Here is a 26,059-nt window from a genome sequence, read left to right as displayed (position 1 = left end):
GACATTCTTTAAAAGTCAAAGAACCAATGGAATGGGCCAATAAGCACAACCATTCCATTGATTGCTATGGTTGCTTTTCAAAATGTTCACCCTGTTAACCTTGTATTCATAAGCCCCAGAAAAGCAGAAAAACAGACCTATGTGTCCATAAATCAATACATAAACATACACAAGCGGAAGATTGATCTTCGTAAAGAAGGAAACACGCAGAGAATATTCATGTCTACAAAAAATAGATTATTTATTGATCCACCCCTGGATCAGTATAGCATATATAAAGCAGATTTCCACTAAAGAAGAAGAAAAAAACAAAAAAAAACTAAATTGGGGGTGAAATGCCAGACGCGTTTTGCACTTAACCGAGCTTAATCATTGGTATTGGTTACAGTGAGATGGCTTGGATACCAGGGGATGCATACTGAGCATGTGCAGAAGTGCTGCCAGTTTGAGTGACGACCCCACAGTGTCCCAATTCACCTGGGCTAGAAGTAGGGAGGTATGTAGGAATATCTGGCTCCTTGGATTTCCAAGGCCCATTAGCAGCTTTACCCTTAAACGTTTTGGTTATGCGTCTATGCTTTGTGCAAAATAAGGCAAAATCAAACTAGGGGGGGGCGGAAAAAGGTGCCAATGTATAAGACTTCCTAAGAATAATGTTAACTGAAATTTCCAGGAGACCCTTATACATCCTGTACCATAAAAACATTTCTTTTATTCTGCTGCAAATTACACAGTTTAGAAAACGCATGCAAATTGGCAAAGACTGTTTGCAACTAGAGACATTTCAATGAAAAATTATAATGCCTCAAATGATCTAATGAGTGCGTTGAGAATTCTACATAATGGATTGAAACCACAAGAACACTGCCTGTAATAAAGATTTTAATGACTACACATGTCAAGAAATAAACAAGAAATGGAAAGAATTGTGCTGACTTATGCTGAAAGTAGCTGTAAAGCACCTTGCAGAACATAATGAGCCAAATTCAATGCAGGAGATAAATCTATCCCAAGTGATTGAATAGTAATCCTCCTATAGAGCACATTTTCTGTCTGTTAGTGAACATGGCCCAGTATACCTATGTTTTTTAGCCTTTTTCCCATTGCAATCAATGTGAATGTTGCTTTTCATATATTTTTGATAGATTCATCACCACCAAACAGTCCATCCCAATGTTTTTGTGGGGTTTTGTTGGAGAAATACCAAAAGAAGGGTTAGCAGGTCTAACAAGACCATGTAAAACGCTTAATTGTGTAAAGGGACTTTCAAGAACCTTCACCGATTTGACTATGCATGATAATGAGCCAGCCAAGCTGTTCCTACAGCAGAGGTCCACTGTGGTTGGCTCTTCATAATCATAATCCTAGTAAAACCAAGGATCTGATAATCTGAGAAATTGTGATAATGAAACAATTGCTAAATCTAATTTTCCATAGCAACTAATAGCAACTATTGGATTCCATGAGGGAGTTTTAGGAAAGAAAATATGTTTGTTATGAAATAGACACCTTTCCTGGAACAGCTTTCTTCGAATAGCATACCAATAGGAAAATTCTACGGTTAAAAGTGAAGGTGATTTTTAAAATTGTGCTTTGGAGGTATATCCTGTTGACCACTTCTCATATCGCAATTTTTTTTCTGCAGTATAAAATGTACAGATCATTTTAATTCATGTAAAGTATACACGTGCAAGGCAGATTACCAGAAGCAAAATCACTAGGCCCCAAAATGAGATGCCTTTTGTACTCAATAGTATTTCATTTTTATTTCACACAGTTTGTCGAGTATAGCGGTAGAAATGCATAGTTCTGGTCCCCTAGTACAAATCATCCCTACCTGCTTTTAAAAAAGAATGATGATAAGGAGATAAGACACTAGTTCCTTCTTCTTATAGTACATTTAACATGCCTTTTCTTTCTTCCTTTGTTGTCACTTCTATGTTCACCTGCACAGCCTCAAGCTGTCCTCAAGTGTGACCCACTCTACAGAACCCACCAATTCCCAAACTCCCATCTTCTGCCCCATACTTTAAAGCAACCAGTTTTATGAAAAACTTAATATTGTCTTTTAAAATTAGAGGTTATAGAAACGGAAATGCTCTGTCTTACAATATTGCATTTGCTGAGGCTTTCAATTCTGCATGAGGTTACAGTTAGGATTAAGTAAGATGTCCATACTTGTGCCTCACAGCTTCACAAGCTATATAATTCACCTCTGCATCATACAGGCATTAAACTGACCCTGTATCTTAACTTGAGGCATTAAGGGACGGTCTTCAACTTGCAATTTCAACCCAGTCATTTTTCGATTATCCTGAGTCCTTCTGTGATCTAACACCAGAGACATGACTTAATTCTAGAACTTCACGAGAGGTGTATTTCAAACAGAGGACAGCTAAGTGCTAGTAATCAGTGGGTATATGTGGTATTGCATAAGATGCACGGGAAATCGAGTGCAATTGAGGTACTAATTATGGGGTCATGAAGGTGAAGCATTCAATCGATTTGTATGGAACATTTTTCTGTAAGATTTTGGTTTGGTTATTATGATTACACACATTATTTGTTGCAATTCTGTTAATCACACTGTGTGCCAGGCTTATTTTGTGTTTTTTTTGTATGAAAATTATGAAGTACTTAACATATTAAGCCTGATTATGACACTTGGTTTTTTAGACGATTGGTGCTTGATCTTTTATTTTAAATTAGCTTAAATTCTTGTTGGATCTACAATGTAAAGTAGCTCATTAAAGGGATTATATGTTTACATCCCATTGAAGGGCTGTTGACAATGTTAAAGTACTGCACGGTGCTGTGGGATTTTTCTGTTGGCAGTTACATTAGGATTGAGAGAGAGAAAAAAAACATTGATAGTTAGGTAGATTTGTTTTTTTGGTTACACGTTTCCTTCTAAGTGGAACATTTGTGTACCACTTATTAAATGAAAGCTGGAATAAAGTCGGAGAATATTCATGTCGACTGATGTAAGATATAAATGTAAAAAAAACTATAATCATTAAATGTAACACATAAGCAAAATGTAAAGTATTACCATGGCACAAAAATTTTGGTTTTGCTACTGATCAGTTTGAAGGTCATCACAGCCAATCCATCTTCCTTGGTTTCATAGAAGCTCCCTTAGTGCCTGTTGTTGTATGAGAATGATAATATACAGTAGCGCATTAAAAAACTAAAAAAACAGCTGAAATTTGGTTAAAGGGCATAACAAGACAAACAGATAACAATTCAAATGTGCAATAAACATATATTCTGAAGGCAATTTGGGCTTGTCTGAGACATGCCAAGACTGAGACAGGCACATAACAAGATTTGTTACTTTTTGATACTTTACCCTTGCTTGCGTGGGCTCACTCTTTTGTGTCAGTTTCAGACATGTCGATAATTGCATGTGTGTTTAATTTTGCTTGTTGTGCTCTGTACAGTGTATCACTCTTAACACATTATAAGCATATGTAGTTGTTGGCTGGATTCACTTGCATGAGCTAAAGACTGTGTTCGGAGATGTGTAATTTGCATGTGTCTGGGGTAGCATGAATGTAATAAGCATGTTTAAAGCGTAGGGTCACTCTGCATTGTGTAGTTTGTGTCTTGGGTAGCGTGACTGCATTGTGTAGTTTGCATGTGTCTAGGGTAGTGTGACTGTGTACAGGGTAGTAGGCATGTGCATAGTGTAGGTCATTGTGTGTTTTGCATGAATTTGTATAGATTTGTATGGTATAGCATGCATGTGTATGGGATTGTGTGAATGTGTAGCATACATTGTGTAAATGTGAATTGTTTTAGATGGTAGTATGAATACTTGCATGTGCATAGGGTAGGGTCAATGTGTATTGTCCTGTGTATCCGTGTTCTGTGTTTGTGTATAGGATAGTATGAGTTTGTATGGTATAAGATGCATGTGTATAGGAATGTGTGACTGTATTGTGTAGCTTGTATAGTAGTATGTGTGTATGCATGTGCATAGGGTAGGGTCAATTCAGAGAGGGAGGGAGTGAGAGACTAAATTGCACTAAATTTTGTTTCCTAATGAAAAAAGTCCTCCGAAATTGTTCAGAACCAAAGGGACAGGAAAGAAAAATTTGTTGTCAGAAAATGATTGAGGCAACAACAAAATGAAAAATGATTCCGATCAGTATTCACATCCCTGCGTCTCTGACAAGTATTACACATTGATCATATCCACAGAAACCAGTGATATATTGTATGCACACTATAAAGAACTGCATAGGTTTAAAAAAAAGGAAATTACAATTACAAGGAATACTTTTATTTCTTCTATAATAGTCTGGGGTTTTATAAAACTGTTCTATTTTCACATATGATATGCCGGCATTTAAGTGAAAGGTAAGTTACTATATCTGGAATATAATCAGCACTCAGGCAAGCAGGTCTGAATGTCAAAACTGGTCTAGCAGGCAAGGGTCATTCCTCTGAGTATCAAAGCTTTAAGTGTTGTCCCTCCCTCTTGGCCATCTGGTCTCAGCTGAGCCTTTTTAACCCTCCCTTTCTGTACAGACTGGATAAGGGCCAGCTGGTATCTGTATTAATAGATGCCCTGGTTTGCTATTGGAAAGAATCATTAAGGCAGCAGCTGCAGACACAGGACACACTAAGCCAGGGTGGAGACAGTGACACAAGACACCTGTACATTATAGACTGGCACACTGGGCACTGGCTGTGATTTCCTGAGAGACTGGACAAGTGGTCTGGGGAGCCCTGAAGCAAGAAGCAGCCACCTTCAGAGACCAGAAGCATCAGTGAGCAGCCAGAATACACACACTACCAGCCAGATGGAGGGTAACAGAACTGCATCTCCTTCTCTCTCTCCCCCTCTGGCATCACTTCATTAGGCAGCAGGCTGCAGTAATGGATCCAGAAGTTTTGCTCTTTTAATGACTTAAGGAATCTGCTTAATTAGATTCTTTCACGTATCAGTGTTAAAAATTGAGTTTCTTTATGGAAAAGAGCAGCATGTGTTCTCTTTTTTGATTTTGCAAACTATATTCTGCCTTTCCTCAAGCTTAGGGGCATGTACTGAGACCCGGTCTAGGGCTTCTATCTATCATATACCTGTAATGTATAGTACAGAAGCAAAAGATTGGTGAAAGAAATAATATAGCTGTGAATATTTATTTCTTATAAATTCATGCAAAAATTATATACAGTGCGCCTAAGCAAAGCCAACCAAAGAGTTAATTATGTACAGTGCATGCCTTCCTAAAGAATGCAGTGCATTGGCTTATGCTGGACTTCTGTGTGATGTCATAACATTGATACAATGTCACTTGTGCAGTAGTTGTAATTTTCCATTTCTTTATAGGTTATTACTATTACCCGCCCTTAATCTCGCTTAATATCGCCTTATTTGATGGTATGTCGTTAAAACTGAAGTATTATCCCAGACAAATTGCAATTTTTTAAATGTTTTTTATTTTTATTTTTATGCTCATTATACAGGAAGAACATGCTTTGTTAGGAAAGGCATTATTGTGCTTCATGTCAGTGTTCTCAGAACTAAATTAGTTTTATGAAATGCATGGCATACTTACTACGCATACATACCAATCAATAGCAGAACAGAAAAAGAGGTCACCCTGCTGATTATTAAGACTTTTATACATAGCCCCAATAATCCACTCTATCAAAAATGTATCTTCCTTTTTTGGTGTAGAGAAATTGAATAGCATGCTTTCCTTAGTTTTGTCTGGTTTCATATTATTAAGAAGGGTCTGCTTTACTTAAAACACCCACCATCAATGAAAATCTTTCAAAGCAGCCTCCAGACTATGAAGTCTGTTACAGACTTTCACTCCCAGCAATCTCAGCCAACATAAGTTTACTTTTCCTAGGATAGGCTTATACTGGCTTTGTTGTCATATTGTCTTTGTAACGGATGTAGGATTCCCATTTTAGGAGAATGATTGGGACCCCTCCACTCTACTTGGTTTCAGTTTTGTTCACTATTCTGGTCTGTTTGTCCTAAAGTTCATTTAGGTGGTCACTGATATACACTAGCTATTATATTGACTGTTTTTCTATAAAATAATGTCAAATCAAAAATGTATGTTTTTGTTTAACTAATTGGGCACTAGACTGGTTTGTAATGTGTCAAGGTTTAACAGGGAGATGTGGAAAATTTTTCAAAAATCAACCCATGGCTTTAGCTATGTTTTATGACAAGTTGATCCTGGCAGTTGTCACCTCTAAGATGAGTTGGCTCTACAAAAATCAGACTTAATGCAATGGGATGATATTTTTCTTTTCACAGTAATGGGCAGACTAGATGGGTGAATGATTCTTATCTGTGTCGAATTCTATGTTTCTGTTTCTAACTTTCTATCAGTCACCATGGACTTGGGATCAAGGGTCTTGGCTCAGTAAGCTTGGCTCTGGAGCTTCTGTCCCACCTTCACAGTGCAATATAATGTAAAGTTTTCTTTTACAGCTCAAATCAGGCTTGTTTGGTTATCCTGATACGTTTAAATGCTATTGGTCCTGCTCTAAGCTGACATTTTTTTTTTATTGTTGCCAACACTAGCGGAACTGATTTGTGAACATAGCAGGTGCTTTCAAATAGCTATTACACATGATTGGTATTTTATGCATAGATTTGTAATGCAACCATTGCGATCATTTAAAAAAGTGAAACACATATGCCGCTATTATAAATCCATTTGTCATGCTGTCATCTACTAGCAGTTTATAAGATTTTAATTTCCTATAGTAAACGTATTGCAGATTCTGGCAAGTAGATTTATATGATGTCAAGAAACGTGTTACTGAAAGATCTACCAAAATATATTGACTTAATTATCTGCCTTATAACAGCCACCTTCAGATGAGGTAGCTATTTTTTTGAGAACCCAAGGATCGTGCTCTTCATCATCTACTACTGTGTGAGGTCAAAAATCTATGATCCAAACTGTAGAGGGCCTCAGTGCAGCCAAGTCCCTAGTCTTCGTCTTCCGAGGCTGCACTCCCCCAAAGGGATATGCAGACCCCTCCTTCCCACCCAGTAAGCCTTCAGTGGGCTGGATCTCCCCTAAGGGAGACCCACTGAAGTCTTCATATCCTAAAAACAGTGGGGGAGTCAGGGCCAGAAGGCATAATCCACCCCCCCCAAAACCGGACAGTCTTTGGGGACTTAGTTCCACTGTGACTTCAGGTGCAAAATAAGTGCCAGTGAAAATATCCACATGCCCCAGCCAATAGCCAAATGGCAGGGCAATTTAAGGGTGGGTATAAAAAAGTGCATTAAGAAGGGATCTCGGTGAATATAGTGTTCTTACCAACCCGTGCACAGTGAGAAAAAAATGTGTCCCCGCACACCACTCAAAGTGCCGAGTGTCCCAGCGGATCCATGTCTGATGCAGGCCCCAGCCTTAAGGCCAGAGGACCAAGCATTCCCTCTCTCACAGTTACTCACTTGAGGTAGCTGCCATACTAGCATTAGTAGAAACCTTAACATACTTGTACTTCTTCAGTTTAGTAGCCTATGTTCATATTTTAGCGCAGGCACAAATAGGAAGCGTCAAATCTCTATGCCCAATGTGTTATAGGAAGATATAGACAGGAGAAGATTTTTTGGGGGGGGGGGGGTAGAGCGGGATCAACATAGACATGGTTAACATTTTGCTGTGACTTGAAAAACAGTGTCCTGGGCATCTTTCTAGTGTGTCATAGGAAATATTGCCCACCCTGTATTCAAGTATAAACCCTGCTCTGACATAAGAACAAGAATAGTACACACACCGTAGAGTTAACTCCAGAGGAACGCATGTGCCTGCTCCTACACCTCAAGATGCGGAAATCATATAGTATACCTTAGACAATATTTGTCCCGTTTCTACTGGTGTGTGGTAAACACAAATCTTTTATTGGTGGATATATACTGAACACTTCATTAGTACAAATTGCAACTTCAGCTATTTGCGCAAAATATTATAGCAGACATATTTTAAACGTAAACCTTTTACTAAATACAACTAGATGATTTATTAGTGCTTTGTTTAATTGTATAATGGATCAGTAGTCAAACAAAACCTGCAATAAAACATTGAACATAATGATTAATTACGCCTTATTGATCAATGTTCTAATCATGATAGAAAAACATATAGTTTATAATATACAGAATGTGTGGGATGGTGATGTAGGGTATATACAGTGTGTATAAATATAAATATATATATATATATATATATATATATCCTAAACTATTCTCCAGGGTACCCTATGTAGTAGAAAACATTAGACCCAGGTAGATGTTTTGATATTATCTTTGTTTCATAAATTGTGTATTTGGTTCCCTGTGGAGGGAGGGAGAGAAAAAGAGGGGGGGGGCTAAATTGTTTGAGCTACCTTGTGCCTGAATACTTTGTATGGGTTTTTTTGGTTGGTAAATCGATAAGGCTTCCAACTACAGTTGGGAGATCCCTGGGCAAAGGTACTAAGTAGTGGAAGTATTTTTTCACTGAATATTAATGAATTTTTAAAGGTCCTCACATCGTGGTGAATCACTCTTTCAGTTGAGTTGAGTGATGTTTGTACACAATGCATTGAAATAACACACCATTATGATAAATTAATACATTCTCCGTATATATTTTTTGTTTGGTGTTAAGTGTGTATCATAAAAAGACATCAATAGTTCTCTGGTCCAACTAACTTCTAGCATTCTGTTTTACTTGTACTTAAAGTGCATTTTAACGCATCAATGTTTGCATTCCATTTTGTATGCTAGTACATGAGACTTCTGCCTGTCTTAAAATAGATTTGAATATTGATTAAAATATTTGGAACTGGAGGGTCTGAATGAAGCTTGTATATTAAATTCCAGATTAAATATTTTTTTCATTTGAATTTGATCTTTAGTATTTGGTGCATTAGTAGCCGCCATAAACTGCCATATTCACATGGACAGGTCACTTGCTATAAGGTTACAGAGGGAGTTATGATCTCAAACCAAAATTGCCCACACATCCTCACATTGTATTTTGTTTTGGGTGTGGGGAAAGCCTTGACAGGGGCATGGTCGAATGTGCCATAGGATAACCGTACCCACAAACCAACATTTCCCCAAAAAAGACACACACCTTTATTAAGTGCAAATATAATTTCCACATTATTAACAATATATATTGTCAAAACAGACCATAATAATTAAACAGTGATAACATATTTCCCCTTCATAAACAATGTCAATGAGCCCCAAATTATAAACATATTAACCATATGAACATTGGCACCACCACATACCAGGTGTGTCCCCATTAACCAATTGACCACTGTAGAGGCATACCAAGACACCCCTACACCACACAGATTACCCAAATAATAACCAATGTAGGGGCATACCAAGACACCCCTACACCAAACCGAATAACCAAATAATAACCAATGTAGGGCATACGGAGACACCCCTACACCACCCAAATAAACCAAATAACCAATGCAGGGGCATACCGAGACACCCCTACACCACCCCAGGTTCTGAGCCACAGGCCAGCTCAAAACCTAACAAACTAACTTAAACCAAGTAAAAATATTAAAACCAAACCAAAACCCACTGTACCAAAACAACTTTCCCAAACTATCCCAGCTGCTGTGAAATAACAGGGTAGACAGCTTGACAACCACTTATTGTAGGAAGGGAGGGTGGGACAACCCAAATTTGGAAAAACAGTTAAGTGAGCCACTTACAAAATGGCTCCCATTTATATACCCACATAATTAGCCACACCCATAACAAAATTGAACCAATTAATTTAAATTACTCCTTCAAGCCCACCCACTAGCTCTGTGAAGGCCTACTCCACTAAGCTGCACTGCTCCATGGGCTTCAGTATTCTCTGTTCATATGGCCAGCTAAAATGTATACCATATTATCAGAGGCAAATTACATACTGTACTACGACGCCACAAATAAAGCAGCCAGTAGTAGTTGCTTCGAAGACAGCATCAAATCACCATGAAGGAGATTCAGGATACTCCTGTATCCTCATCTGTTTCTTAATCGAACAACATTATATGATTGATCTGTTAAATAAACCACACTTGCAGGGTGCTCTTCTCAAAGTGTAAAACACTCTTCAGAGGCATTTGATTCTACCCTTGCAAACGGGTAAACCTATTGGGCATGTGTGGAAGCCCATTCTGTTATGGCAAGGTAGTTGCAATGGTAAAATGGCTCCCTGTTCTAGGCTGTTGTAGGCATGAAAACCTCTTCCAAAGTAATAATGATGATGATGATTATTATTATTATTATTAAGAAGAAGAAAAGAAGAAGAAGAATGCGAAAGTAACCATAATTGTAGAGAATAATACTGATGGTGTCTTATGGAGACACAGTGTTATTTTTTGTATTTCAAAATGCCAAGTTCAACAAATTACCTGCTAATGAATTTTTCAGATAACCCTTCTTTTGTGAAACTGGGCAGCTGATTAAAGCAGATAATTATGCCTAAATAGATTTTTTTTCTGTAGTTTTGTCCTTTAGTAAATATTTTTAAGGGTTGTTAAGCTTGTAGACCTGTAGTTCCATAGTAGGAAAAATATTTCAGCATTAATTAGCCCTTTCATGCGATCATTGAGCTGGGCTCATTAGTAACCGATGGATTAGTACCATCAGGGCCAAGTGCTTAATTTACCTTTTGTATATCTCTTTTTTGCTTGGCAATTATCGGTTGATGCTGAGGTCAGGGCTTAATTTTCTACAGACTCCTTTAAACTTTATTGGACCCGGCCATATTCTTTAATTTGTTTTTCCCAAATTATTAAACTTTCCATTTCAGCTATACACTAAAATCAGCAGGTGACACCTATCCTTATAATGCAGCTGTACTGCATTTTAAAAGGAAGCTACAGTATTTAGAAGGCTTCTGAATTTGGATTTGTACAAATTGTTACAAATGCTTCTCTTTCTCTGTGAATCCGTCTTCATTATTCTGGCCTCCAGGCACACTTCCACAAGAGGGCAGTAGTGAAGTTCGGATCATTAAAGTGAATCGGATCATTTCGACTCGTTCACTGAAATGATCCAATTCATGATCCGAATCTTCGGATCACTCAGTGTGACTCACAGGAGTTACTGTTTTCCAGTAACTCCGTGCAAGCACACTAACGATTGGCCCCGCCCCTTTCATTACTCAATGAACCCTCCTGCCTGCCTACTCGAGTGATGTCAATGAAGGCAGAGTCGTTCAAAGATTCGGATCTTACAGGGATCCGAATCTTACAGTGATCCGGTTCTTCATGATCCGAATCTTCGGATCACTCAGTGTGACTCACAGGAGTTACTGTTTTCCAGTAACTTCGTGCAAGCACACTAACGATTGGCCCCGCCCCTTTCATTACTCAATGAACCCTCCTGCCTGCCTACTCGAGTGATGTCAATGAAGGCAGTCATGCGTTCAGTCTACTGAACCGATTCATCCGGATCACTTAAAAGAATCGGATCAAATGAACGATTCGTTCATGATCCGGACATAACTAGAGGGCAGAGCGTCGGGGGAACAAGGGTGAGTGTGTGTGTGAGAGAATGTGACAAAGCGTGAGTGAGAGAGCATGAATGAGATTGTGAGAAAGCATGAGAGAGTGGATGAGGGTGACAACAAATTTTGTTTTCAAATGGAAAAAGCCCTCCAAAGTTTTTCCAAACCGAAAGGACCAAAAATGAAACAAAAATAGTTATTTTTTGGTCCATTTGCACAAGTCTAGAGTTTACCACTATTATGTGCATTTTATTAGACCGTCGCTATTGTTAGTTAGCTATTAGTGCATTGAAAGTATTGAAATACTGTCATTTAAAATACCATGGGGTGTCTAGTTTTCAAAAATATATGATTTAATGGGGATAAATTGAATTGTCCGGTTTCAAAGATGTCCAAAATAGGACATGGGCACTGGATGACCAGATGTAAAAATTGGCAGTTCCAAAATCTGGGCTTTTTAGTCCCCAAGCAACCCGACACACCTATGCATGGGTGGCATCACTGTACTCGGGAGATGTTGCTTAACATATATTGGGGTGTTGTTTGGCAGTGACATATACCAGGAGCTATGAATTCATACTTAAAGTATAACATGTGTAAAAAAATACAAAACAATTTACTAGCCCAAGCTTTGTCAAATTTTAAAACCATGCATGGAAAGTTTTCAAAAATATTTTTTATGGGGTAATATACATTTCACAAATAGGACATGGCCACAAGATAACAAAATGTAAAAAATACATGCCTGAAATCAATTATTTTATTAATGTAATTAAACACGTAATACTTTAATTATTTCACTATGCAGTCAATTGCCAGGCATGTCAATTGTAGTTAAGGGGATTTTTTCAAGATGTGCCTGGCACATCAGTTGTCATTGAGGGGTTAATAGGAAGGGATGGGTATAGAATAGAAGGGTAGGAGCATTAACAGGAAGGGGTAGGAACAGAAGCGTTGGGTCATCACATGAGGGCCTAATCAATGTTATAGCCACGCTTATTAATAGGGATGCCGAGGAAATCCTGCACCCAGGCACCAGTGACCCTGCTACTCTGTAGTGAATCCTTATTAAACACTGAGTTTCATCATTGATGATGGCACTTAAGCCTGACGGAGATGAATACTGGTGAAAGGAGTGGGTGACACTGGGCTAATTTGTTATGGGAGATCAGGACATTATTTGCCAGAAACAGTAATAGTGCTTAATTGCTTGCTCTACCGATCCCAGGGTTGGAGGGATAGAAAATAATCAATGCTTCTCCATGAATGCTTCTTATCAGATATCAATAGTATTTTGTAAAAAACAATTTCAAAAATATGATACTTACCAAAGAACTGTGGAAAGGGTGCTGTGTTATAAAAATGATGAGAATCTCTGTTTAGATTATAATTTATGAAGCTTCCAATACAACTACTGTATGTATCTAAAGTTTTGTTTTTGGCATTTTAAACACTGTAATACAGACCAACCTAAATATGTAGCCAATGAGTAACATGTTTGGCTACCTGCTAAAGACCAAATCTATAAATGGTCATGTGATTAGCACTTCGGCTTCAAGGGAACACAGATAAAAGCGACTGTGCTTGTTGAATTTTGACAGTACCTTAGGCTATAAGTAATCAGTTCTCTGGAAAACACTGGCTCACACAGCTGACAGGCATAGAAATATAAGGTCAAATTTAATACCAAATGGAATCTGATCTTAATGAAAATGGAGTATTATGTTGGACTACATACAGAATATTAGGTTATGGTGAAAAATAAATATAAGGATTGAAATAAAATATGGAAGCATATTTGGATAATTAACAAACACAACATATTTAACATGCTTTATACAAACTAAAACATACATGTGATATAAGGTGAAAAATGCATGTAGAAAGTGTGAATTTGTGATTTGTACATGGTCGAATGTTATTTTGACCTGATTTGAATCCAATAATTTATGTAGCCTATTTCTTTTTTTAAACCCAGTACCCACCACAGTAAGGGCCACAGAATCCTTTACCATTTTAAGAAAATAAAGAAAATTCGGAGAGCATGTTTATTAAGAAAGTCCATTACAGTATGCAGGACACCATAGATTTCATAACAAAAATATATTTGTTATTTAAAACCATGATCATGGTAATAAAGCACCCGTTTAAATCTACTGTTAGCAGAGGCGAGAAAGGTATGCGATTATTTGTAATGCCGTGTCACATATAGAGATAATATCTAGTGAAACCTAGAAGTGCCAGATAGTGTCAGGCAGTTCTACATTAGATTTAATCTAACATACCTTCCCCCTTTTATAGGTTTTGTTGGCACTCTGCCTTTTATATTCTTTATGTTGTTTGCAGTTATTGTAACTAGGTGCCATTATCTAAGTATTTAAAAATATATTATTCAGTTGTATGATTCAGTTGTCATTGGACTGTATATATATATATGGATGTCTTGCTTTAACCCCTTAATGACACTACGGTTTCTTACTTGTAGTACATTTTGGGACAAAGGCTCTTTTAACATTTTTCAGTGTTACTGTTTAGCTGTAATTCTCTTCTTTCTCATTTTGTGTTCCCACACACATTATATATTGTTTTTTTTCAGGACAAACAGGGCTTTCTTTAGATACCATTATTTTATCATATCATCTAATTTACTATAAAAAAAAAAGATAAAATATGGTGTTTTTTTTGTTAAAAAATTACCTTTTCTCACTTTTAAAAAAAAAAAATCATTTACTCATCTCCAAAAACTAATGAAAAAACCTGCTAAATAGATTCTAAATAGATTGAGTGGCGGGAACATCATTTACATGATGGCGCTTGTGGTTGCTCTTCGGAGCAATCACAAGGCGATCAGGGTAGGGGGGTTGTGTTGCAACACCGATTATGCTTAGGAAGTGATTGCCGATCTCTTCCTAAACTGTCTTTGCCGGTGGCCATTTTTTTGTGGGGAGGGCTTTTCTCCCAGGTCAGCCTCACCAAACTGCCGATCACAACGAAATCGCGTTGATGCAGCTGTTTAACAGCAGCCCGTACATGTATGGGCTTTGTCGCTAAGGGGTTAAGTAGTTTTGTATAGTATTACGTTATGTGTTTGACTACCATGCCTTACATTATAATTGCTGTTCTTTTTGATAAAGAATATAAGAAACAAAGTTCTACTTAAAAGAAAACTGTTAATAGCTTCATACAGGAACTATATTAAATTAATTATTTTCAAAGACATCTTCCCGGATTACATTTTTCCAAAACAAACATGCATGCAAAAAAATAAAAAATATAGACAAAAATGCAAACACATCATTTTTATATCCCACATTTTTGATTAATGTATATGGAGAATTGGAGAAGGGTATTTTTCCACTGTACTTGGTCTATCATTAATTATTTTCCCTTTAATAAAGGATTGTTTTTGTAGCGATTATAGCGATTTTGTAGGGAGGCACAATCCCTCTTTGGGATTCAAATCCTTTCATCCCTGTTTTCTAGGAGCTCAGACTGTATTGATGGTGCTACAAAATGTGTTTATAAATCAAATTGTCCAACAAGTACATTATTTGTAATTGAAATACATTATTCAGGTAGGTAAATATGTGTCAATAAGCCATGAAATACCACAAAAGTTCCACCTTGCAAAAATCTTCAGTGTCCCTCTTTGGTGGTTTAAATAATGCATAAGACCTTCAGAGTGTTACGCTCGGCCCGGGGTAATACAGGTTGTTGAACCCACATAGTAGAGACGGATCAGCAAACTCACCAGCTAGCAGAAACACAGATTGATAACTGCAAATTACAGGGAAGTCCACGGTCAGGGCAGGCGTCATAGAATCAAAGTCGAGGATATCCGAGGTCGGTGCAGGCAGCACAGGATCAAGTTAAAAAAGCAAGCCAAGGTTCAGTACACGGTAGACACAGGAACAAGAACAAGCGTAAAGTGTAAAGCGAAATAACCCAGAGCAAATCACAGTGCGACTCTTTGAACGGGCACTGCAATAATGGGACAGAAGGTTTAAATAAGAACCAGGGGCGGGAAAACAAACAATCAACCAATCATAACTTGTATGACGTAATCGCGACCAACGCAAGCGAATAGCATCGTCGCGCATTTCATACCAAAGACGTGCAGTGTCAGAGTGTGCTACACCCGCGAGTGTCGCGGATGTGCCACGTCAACACGCATGTTTGAGGACGAGCGCCGCAAACATGCAGCGGCAACTCGCTCATTTCCTTGCGAGTGCCACGGGCATGCTGCGGCGGCTTGCATAACATTGGGCGAACACCATGGGCGTGCCTCGGCATCTTGCACAGTGCTGTGCAACTGCCATGGGCATGCCGCACCGACGCGCACGTCCTCCCCGCAAGATGCCGCGCGCATGGCACGACGGCGGAGTGCGGTGCGCGTCGGTGTGGCATGACGTGGGATCCAGTACCCGCGGTTGGGCGGGTACTCGGGTGAGTTACTCCGTCGGGGTCCGGTACATGGACCCTGACAGTTTGTCTCAGTCAGCAGTCTAAAGGTATGTCCTTCTTGGTTTTGTGTTTAGATTCAAAGCTTAGTTTCAGTTTATTAATAATTCAGTAGGCAGGGCTTAGTACAAAGACCCACCGGATATTGGAGTACTTTGGCGTAGTGGTGGGCTAAGCATACTATGGCCATATGATGTGACAGAAACCTATAAGAGTTCTTATGAATACTGTTTAATAAAATAGGATTAAATAGATAACTATGTCTTTCTATTGACCTGTCCTTGTCATTAAATATACCACTTTAGATTGTATGATCACCTTAGATTATACACTTTGTGGTATCATTGCCGTTTAATTAAATATCCGAATTCACCTTGCTGTTAGTAATCCTTAATCCACAGATTAGCCTATTTCTTTTTGATAAAGTATCTTCATCCCTAATCCAGGATCCACATAGCTTTCACCTAGAGAATACATTCTTTTAAGAATTTACTATATTATTAAGCACTTTTTTCCAGTTGTTAGATACAAAATAAATTAGTCTTCCAGTTGCTAGATTACTGATCCCTTTCACTATAATTCACATTCTAAATTTACCTTGATTTGAACCCATAGAATTGGCAAATGTAGTCGAACTGAATTAATCCAGACAGGAAAACTAGAGCTTTAATGTACTGTGTAAAAAGAACACGGTCTAGTTACACAGGTAATGAAGGAGTTAATGATGTATGACTTGAGCAGTTTTAGAGAGCAAAAGGGAGCACTGTTTAAAGCTTCACTGCACCAAAACAGTCACAAGTAGTGAAGAGAATAATTAAGTGTATTTATATATTATGTTTTAACCTACATATATTCTATGTAATAGATCTGGTTGTACATACAAGGTGTGATTGCAAAGAGCAAAGTTTGTGCTTACATTAAAATCCCCCAACTTTTCTAATTACTTCTCAAAACCTATGTATTATGGTTCAATACATTAATTAAACATGCAGTATATATAATATTTACATAATACAAAAAATAACCTACCGTGAAGGAAAAAAAATATTTGATCCCTTGCTGATTTTGTACGTTTGCCCACTGACAAAGACATGATCCGCCTATAATTTGAATGGTAGGTTTATTTGAACAGTGAGACAGAATACCAACAAAAAATCCAGAATAACGCATTTCAAATAAATTATAAGGAGATTTGCATTTTACTCAGTGAAATAAGTATTGGATCCCCTATCAATCACCCATTCAATCACCAGGTGTCTTTTATACAGGTAACAAACTGAGATTAGGAGCACTCCCTCAGAGAGGAGTGGAACAAAATGTGTGCAAACCTGGTGGCCAACTACAAGTCATGTTTTGCAAAGGGGTCAAATACTTATTTCACTTAGTGAAATGCAAATCAATTTATAACTTATTTGAAATGTGTTGTTCTGTCTCTCGCTGTTCAAATAAACCTATCATTAACATTAGACTGATCATGTCTTTGTCAGAGGGCAAAAGTACAAAATCAGCAGGGGATCAAATATATTTTTCTTCACTGTATACATAATCCAAATTCACTTTATGTGAATACCAAAGAAGTCCCGATCTTAACTTCTTGTCCTCACAAGCCTCATCATTATTCCTCTCTTCAACCAATTGTTAAAAATGTTGCATTGTTTGCAAATATATGTTGATGTGAAGAGGCCCATTTTAAACCTGATGTGTCCAGAACCATTGCGCAAACTAAAAAACAAAGTACATCATAGAGGTCGTTCTGATAAAATAATTTCAGGTATGTTAATTTAAACTATTTGTAAAAAACATAATTAGGATATTTGATCGGCATACCTGGGAACTTCCCAGGGTAGACAACCCAGAGTTCTTTGTCTTATGGGGGTGGCTTTGTGAAGGGGCAGGGTTAGTCATGCGTAGGGGTAAGGCTGCCACCAGACACTCATTAGCAAGTGGGAAGAGGAAGGCATGGTCAAGCACCATCCTCCTGCCCAGGTAAAGAAAAATTGACCCTTAGAGCCGGTGAAGCAGGGCTTCAGCCCGAGAATCCAGGTTAAACCCGGACAGATCCTAGGAATGTTGATTGGTCTTAGGTGTAGGTTGAGCTGGGGCTTAGGTAACAATTAAGTCCTGATTTGTCACTTTCTGTAAATATGTTCTGGACAGCACAGAATAGTAAACATTGTGTGAGGCAGATGTGTCCTGGGCTGCTTTGTTAATGGGCCCCTGGTGTTGCCCCTGTGCTGAATGCTGCCAGCTCCCCCTGCAATGATTGAGTAAATGCAAGTTCTTCAGAGCAATCTATGCAGGCTAACATGTCTTTTGTTCTGTTTGTGAGCACATATACCAAAATGGCATTGCATAGAAAAGTTCATGGATTTAGTGTTTTGTTTTTTTGTGAAGTGTAAAAAGTCTGTTTATTAAAGTAAATCCACAGACGCCATAAGTACACATCTAAAGGAAATCTGCAATGTAGGTATAATCATAATTTTGATTATTTTTATTATATTCTGGTGACTAATAACATCCTCCTTCAGCCAGAATTCACAGTAGTATTTGAGCTACGATGAGCCATGTTACAGTAATTATTTCCATTATGTCTTTCTTTGAATTGTAATATCCATGCCTTTGTGAATATCTTGCCTTACATGGGCAAACGCGGTAAATTCCCAATGAACTTGCATGTCTCGTTCCAAAGGCTCGATGGCATCCCCATTGTGCTATAAGAAAAAAAATAATAATGCCATTACCTGAACAAAAACTAATTTAAGCAGTGAAATAGCTGCATCCCCAGAAGGACTGTGTTTCTAATTGTGGTGATTTTGTTTTTCAGCTCATTCAAACACACAAGAAGCAAGGAACATGAAAAAGAATGCAGTACTCGTGGACGGCGTCATACTTAATGGACCAATCATTGATTACAATTCCGGAGAAAAATTTATTGATGATGTATACAGACTACTAATGAAGGAGGTTGTGCAAAAAGCAACCGATGTAACAGAGAAGGTAAAGCGGTTTCTTGTTTTAATTTGTCCTTTGTAATACAATTATGTAGTATATTTATATGCCTTTAGCAGGCTTTAACGTAAAGTGTGTTATTTGAGTAAGCAAGGTGCTAAAATATAGTCACTCTATAAACCCTTACCTACGCAAGTGTCTAGCAAATTATGATACGTGCTATAGTCCAGTAACAACTGAAGATCAAAATTGCTTTCTGTTGACCTGTGGTTTCCCTGTTTCATTACAATAATCTCCAAATGCAACTCCAAAAAAAGTTTATTTTTCAGAATAAAAATCCATAGCTGAGAATATTATACAGTTTCACTATTGACCCATGGAATACACACACAAACTAGGGGAGGGTTGGCACCTTATATGTCCACCTTGCCCACCACGGTAAATAACATATGCACTGGAACACATACTTACTCACAAATGCTCATACTTATACACACACACATACACACGCTAACACACATATATTCACATGCTAACACACACTTATACATACATACTCATGCTAACACACACACTTATACATACATATATACTCACTCCCTAACTTCCTTAACCTCTAATTCTCTTACTCTCTCTACCTTACTGCATTACCTGGCACTGTAAAATCTTTGTTTTCCTATTCCCATGTGTAATGATGGCATAATTAAATTAAGCCTTGATTTTGCTCAGTTAATATCCCATCACCCATAATATTTGGTCTCATAACCAAATATTGTGATCTTGGTCCTTGCCCATTACACACCCATGTCTCGGGCTGTGTGAACAGTAAATAATAAAATATACACAAGTAGCAGCACATTCACATGACTTGTATTTAAAAAGGCTTTATAGTAGGTTTCCACATCAACTTTTAGTTCCCAATATGGAGCCTTCATTAAGACATTGATTATAAGCAAAATAATGCACCATCTAAAATAAAACATTTGCCACCATCATCTGAGACCATGGTCTACATCCTTGATGCTTTTTATTACACCTTAATAGAAGTATGTATTGTTTGTACCTCCAAATCACCTTTAAATTTAAAAGGATGATTACAAACATTATGTGGTTGATTTAAAAAGTATTCCTTCAAAGATAATGTTATATTAATGTTCCACATTCCGTTTAAATGGTTTGACCTGGGCATTCGGCACCAAATTATTTTCTTATTCCTGCATCCGTTAAGGCCCTTTAACAGATGCAGTGGAAGATGAAAGTGTCCCCTATCAGTGACACAGTTTCTCATTTTGATCCCACCTCATGTACTTTTTTGAGTTTAAAGAATTGACTGTCAAATTAATAAATATTTTACATAGAAAAAGGACATAAATCCTGAAATAGGTGTTTCCTAAACTGATTATGTTGCAGGATTTATTAATAGCATTGGGGCATCTAGCAAATGAATGATTACTCGCATATTAATGTAAATAGATTGGGATGGCACGATATAGAGCTAGGCATTATAGCTTGCATGGCAGATAATTTATACTGTACATACTGGGGAAGATAATTGGAAGAGAAAAATGCTTTGCTGGAAGAAGAGTGCACATCATTTTCATTTGACACATGAATGCTACTCTTTATGTAGCCCCCCCCCTCCTGTCTTGTTGATATATAATATATTCTGTAACTATGTTTTATAACATCCCTAATGCTTTTTGTGTTTACTCTCTATGTTTCATATGTTCCAGCTATATCAACAGACTATATTGGCTGTTATCCAAATGCTGGTGTAGCCAACCTTGGCAATGGCTAGGGTCTAAACGCTGCAGTCTTAAAAAATGTTTTGAATGTAGCTTACTTGGTGATGGTCTCTCTCTCTCCACTCTTGTCTCCTTTTTTCCTTTCTTTCCTAAAACATGAGTATTAAACTCAGCCCTGCTATCTTTCCAGTGTTTGGATTACTCTAACACTCAGTGTCACCATGTTATGTGCAAAATATCTCTCCCAAAGCTAGTGTTTATTGTGGTTTTCAGAGCCAAAATTGTGTCACAGAAATTCTACCATTTATTTACACCTCATCTCGATAAGATTACTATGTCACATTACATTTTATTTATAAAGCACCAGCAGGTTCCATAGTGCTATTACAATGAGGGGAGAATTAGTACAAAAGGGAGAAGTTCGAGGCATAAGGCGAGTGACCGCTGCGGTGAAGATTGTCAGGTGGTTTCTAATCACAGTAAGGTCTTTGTGAGAGGGTGGAGATGCAGTAAGGTAAAGAAAAAAGGAAGAGAAGAAGAACCAGGATAGAAAGTTAAAGAGAACAAATAAGTAACTTAAAACACCTAGTAATGCCAAAAGAAGATGGTGTTTATATTCCCTGCAATTTACCTTGAGTGTAACTCCAACTGTTCACTTGTAATGAGTTTACTTTGGACCAGTGAATGCATTGTTGTACCAAACAAAGGCCACATCCCATGTGAACAGATTAGTTGATAGTCAGCTTATGCGTTAAACCAAGCAATTCAATAATTGCAAACAAGCAAGACAGGAGCACACAAAAAAGAACCCTGTCAGGCTCATCATATTGCAGCCCTTAACTGGATGTTGGAGTCCAGAGCACGGGAGTATAAGAACGCAGTGATTGAAACAAACTTCACAAAGGACACAAGCAGAATGTTTAGTTATAGGTTATATTACAAAAGCAAAGCAAGGCATCTCACCAGAAGCAGCAGAGTAGGAGGCATATCATGCATACAGACTGCTGGGGAGTATGAGAGTAGAAAAGTCCAGGTAAGTATTCAAAAGGGTCTGAGACAGGTAGCAAGCAAAAAAGGAGAAATCCAGTAGGCAGTCCAGGTGAAAGCTGTAATAAGCAGGCAGGCAAATCTAACAGGCAGGTAGGCAAATCTAATAGGCAGGTAGGCAGATCCAGCGTCTGGCATGAACTATGGCTCCAAAGAACTTAATGAACTCACACCTCTGTTACTGGGAGACAGGGATATAAATCCTGTTCATCAGATCAGGTGTGAGTTGTCTAGGCTACAGGCGAGGGAGGCTGGGTAAAGGTATAACAAAACACAGCTGAACATAAATACACAGCACATTAATTATATACATAGCAAGACATGCATACATGTTACAGGATGCCACAAAGGACAGGCAACAAGGCAAATAACACAGGGGATGGAGTGAGGATCTGAGATGTATAAGGGAAAGAGGGCAAAGGTACATAAAATACAGACAGAAATAAACAGGACAGCAAGCTGTGGAGAGTAGTTTAACTCCAGGCAGACCACTCAAAGGGGCGGCCACGCCTGGCAGTTTGCAGGGCTGGGGCTGAACACTGACAAACCCTTTGAAATTAGCAGCAGGAGGGAAGAAAAACTAAGAATAAATAGCAGGTCAGAGCATGAAATAAGGGGTTCAGAAGCACGTGGGATTTGTATGAGTGGCATACCAAGTATAAACAGAGGGTGAATGCATGAAATAAGGGGTTCACAAGAGGACCAGGGTATTTATGGGAGACGTTCTGAGGTTAATATAATATTTTCCAAGTGAGGTGTGTAAAGAAAAATTGGAGGAAAACATGAATGATATGGATGTCTAGCTAGACCAGTGTCGCCCATAGTTCACTTGTGATGAGTTCACTTTGGATGCATGGACTACATTGTTTTACTGAGGGGTTCTCTAGAACAAACCCTCGTGCTGGTCAACAGACCAAAAACACGGCAACAATTTGCAATATCTTCAGACAAGTCTTAGTTATAATTAATTACTCTAAGAGTCCTTACAAAGGTGTGAAATGTAACTTGGCAGTAATTAGAAGTTCACACAGAAGATCAAACATCAGGCTAGGCAGTGTCAGGATTAAAGCATTTTGGAAAAATAGACTGGCTGCCCGGTCATAGGCTATATGTGTTTCACCTAAAGCTGTTATCCATCCACTCCTTCTCAGAGTATTTGTTGGCAGGACCTATGTACGTATCAATGACTTCACAACTGCGAGGATAGAGCTACATAGCAAGGAAGAGAAGGGGAGAATCCAACTAGCAGGACATCATAGGTCAAGTAATATAATATTAAGATAATCATTTCTGGGAATGATGCAGGAAAAAAGACAACCGGTTGAGATGTATAACAATAAATGAACGGCAGCCCCTATCTCGAGATGTCTCTCATAGATACCTAATGGAAAGCATAGTAAGTCAATGACTTTGTATTTTTGTCAATATATAGACCACACAGTAGATGTAGACTTGCATATGTGTTCTTCATCATCCAATTGTTGATGTTCTCATTGACTTATAGCAGTTTACACTAGTTTAAGAACGATAGAGGGCTATATGTCACTCCATGTTCTAGCTTGGATTAACTGTTAGCTGATCTTCTGCTAGTTAGAATAAGAAAGACAAACTAACAAATTGATATGTATGCTACAAAATGTAATTCCCATTTACCACTTTTTAGGTCTGTGAATGGCAGGACCCAGAACAACTTAAGATGCTTTTGGATCTAAATTTGAAAGATAATGGAGAACCCCACCAGAAACTACTGCAACTTTGTCAAAATGCCATAAACTACAGCGTCAGAACAAGTAAGATCTAACGATATATATTTATATAAATATTATTTATATATTGTGTATACTTGGAAAGAAAGCCAGTAAGATGGTTCTCATTGTGTACTTTGAGAGGATGCATGATAAATTATACTAGAACATAATGACTGTACCATCCAGAAAAAATCACATCCACAGAGACATGAAAGAAATGAAAAATAAGTTGCTTTGTGTGTATATATATCTATATATCTGCTTCCATGTAACTGTCTCCATGCAGTGTTGCTCTGTTTCTTATCTGCCACTTAATCAAAAGGTTACAGTCTGCCAAAGTATTGTATCTAAAATGATGGCTAAAGTTAGTATATCTGCTCCCAATATGTGGATTACATTCTGTGTTTGTTCACTATGTAATTGATTGCTTGAAAATGTATTAAACCTATGAAGGCAGAGAGTATAAGGAGTAATGGGAGATAATGTAGCGTGGACATATGTGAAATGTAGGGGTCCTTTTTAAATAGTATATCAACAGAGGTAGTGTGGGTGCAGTGTGTATCTTTGGCATTGCCTGAGGCCAGCGCCACCGTCCTTTCCACCAAGCACTGAGAAATAACATCAATCCCAATGTTTTTCCTTTTAAGGATGGGTGGCACTGGATGATAGTAAACTGTGGAGGCTGTGCCGACATGGCAGCCCTCCATAGTGTTAAAACCCTATGTGATCATGCAGAAGAGCAACAGTTGATATAGCTAAATTTGGAAATAGGCCACAGAGTCCCCCTGTCCTAAAATATTGGTGTACACATAGTTGTAACTTTTTCTGACACACATTTATCGCACTGGGGATATCACATTACCTAGACGTCTTCACATTAATGATCAATGTCTTGACATAGGTGATACAAAGACCAAAAATAACAGGACAGGGTATCTGCATGGATGTAGGAACCGGGGGGCGGAGGGGACAGATCCCCTCCAGAAAATCATGCAGGGGGAACAATAATAAAGAAGCCCCCCCCAGGGCCGGAGGAAGTGAGGCACTCGCCTTGGCACAGCTGCGAGGGGGTGCACAGCCTACAGGACGGGTTGGGGAGAGCACAGATATCCCTAACTGAATGAATAGTGAGAAAGGGGGGATAGATAGAAAGAAAGGGGGGTAGTAAGGATATTGAAATAAGGAGAGAGAATGAATTAATTCATATGTGGATGAATTATGTGAATGAGGAAGAGAATGCATGAAATAGTATGTGGATGAATTATGTGAATGAGGAAGAGAATGTGTGGATAAATTGTGTGAATGAGTGAGAGAATGAATGAATCTGTATGGATGAATTGTGTGAATGAGTGAGAGAATGAATCCATGTGTGGATGAATTGTGTGAATGAGAGAGAATGAAGTAATGTGTGGATGAATTGCGTGAATGAATGAGAGAATTAACTAATTAATGTGGATGACTTGCTTGAATGAGAATGCATTGTGAGAATGCATTAATGGATATGGATATGTATCATGGATGTGATTAAGGGAAAGGCAAAGATAGCACAAGCAGAGCCTTGGGGACCAAAATGTCACAGACAGGGTGTTTATGGGACAAATATGGCACAGGGCGGGCTGTTTGGGGACAAAGTTGGCTCACTCTGGACTGTAAACTGTTTGTGTAATCTGGGTGCTGGTCGGGTTCTAAGTGGGCAATGTGGATGTCAGGGCTGGCCTTTGGGATGTGCAACCTGTGATCTATGCCTGTAATTTAGGGGGTTTTATCTATACCTTTAATGCTGAGTTTACATGTGATTTCCAGTTGATTTATACATGCAAAGTTGCTTTTGTGTGTTATTCTGTTGATCTATACCTGCTATGATATGTTTGCATACATTATTTATGTATACCTGCAAATATAGGGTTTGTATGTCTTATTCAGTTGATCTATACATGTAATTGCTGTTTACATGTGTTTATTTGATCTATACCTGAACTACAGAGAGGAAGGAAAAGAGAGGTGTGGCTTAGTGAATGGGGGGACAAACGGACTCTGGTGATGAATACATGGGAGAGGACGTCTCAAAGTCATGGTCAGGGTCAGAAGGCGGGAAGACTACACTGACTCTCACAGTCAACCCCTAATCTGCAGTCAGTGTGGCAAATAGGGAGTGATTGCATGCTAGGGAGCATGGAGGGGGCCCCAAGGAAATGCTTGCCTAGGGTCCAATTTCTCAATATTTAAAAAAATGTTTTTGTTACAAAGAATAGCTGTTTTTCTCCTATATTTAATGTATTAAACCTACATTATTTTTACCAGTGTTTCAAGTTATATATTGTAAAAAAATTGCAAAAAAGAGATGGGGAGAAAGTGGGATAGGGGATAGTGAGGAAACATGTATCTGATGGGGAGAAAGAAGGGGGTATCTGGGGAACAATGCTACCCCCCCCAGATTTTTAGGGGGTATCTGGCAGATCATGTAGGTAAACTGGAAGAATACACTTCTGAGGAATGCAACAGAAATATATAATCACTGTAGTCCCCCATCTACTGGATGTCAAAACATAGAATAACTAGATAATCTAAATAACTTCTAAAATGGTGTATAACATAA

At 38.2% G+C, this 26,059-nt stretch overlaps 1 protein-coding gene across 1 annotated transcript in view; it reads left to right on the top strand.

The window, feature by feature from the left end:
* Positions 1-4,551: 4,551 nt before the first annotated feature.
* Positions 4,552-26,059, top strand: part of GADL1 (glutamate decarboxylase like 1) — an 82,783-nt gene continuing 61,275 nt past the window's right edge. Inside the window, exons 1-3 of the mRNA XM_053467944.1 lie at positions 4,552-4,818; positions 18,799-18,971; positions 23,379-23,505. Of these exons, the coding sequence (XP_053323919.1) occupies positions 4,812-4,818; positions 18,799-18,971; positions 23,379-23,505 (307 nt within the window). The 5' untranslated portion in view covers positions 4,552-4,811. The remainder of the gene's footprint in view (positions 4,819-18,798; positions 18,972-23,378; positions 23,506-26,059) is intronic.

The sequence above is a fragment of the Spea bombifrons genome, chromosome 5 (genome assembly GCF_027358695.1).
Source record: "Spea bombifrons isolate aSpeBom1 chromosome 5, aSpeBom1.2.pri, whole genome shotgun sequence".
Taxonomy (NCBI): Eukaryota; Metazoa; Chordata; class Amphibia; order Anura; family Pelobatidae; genus Spea; species Spea bombifrons.
Note: the sequence above shows the minus strand (reverse complement) of the source record. Positions and strands in the feature narration are given on the sequence as shown.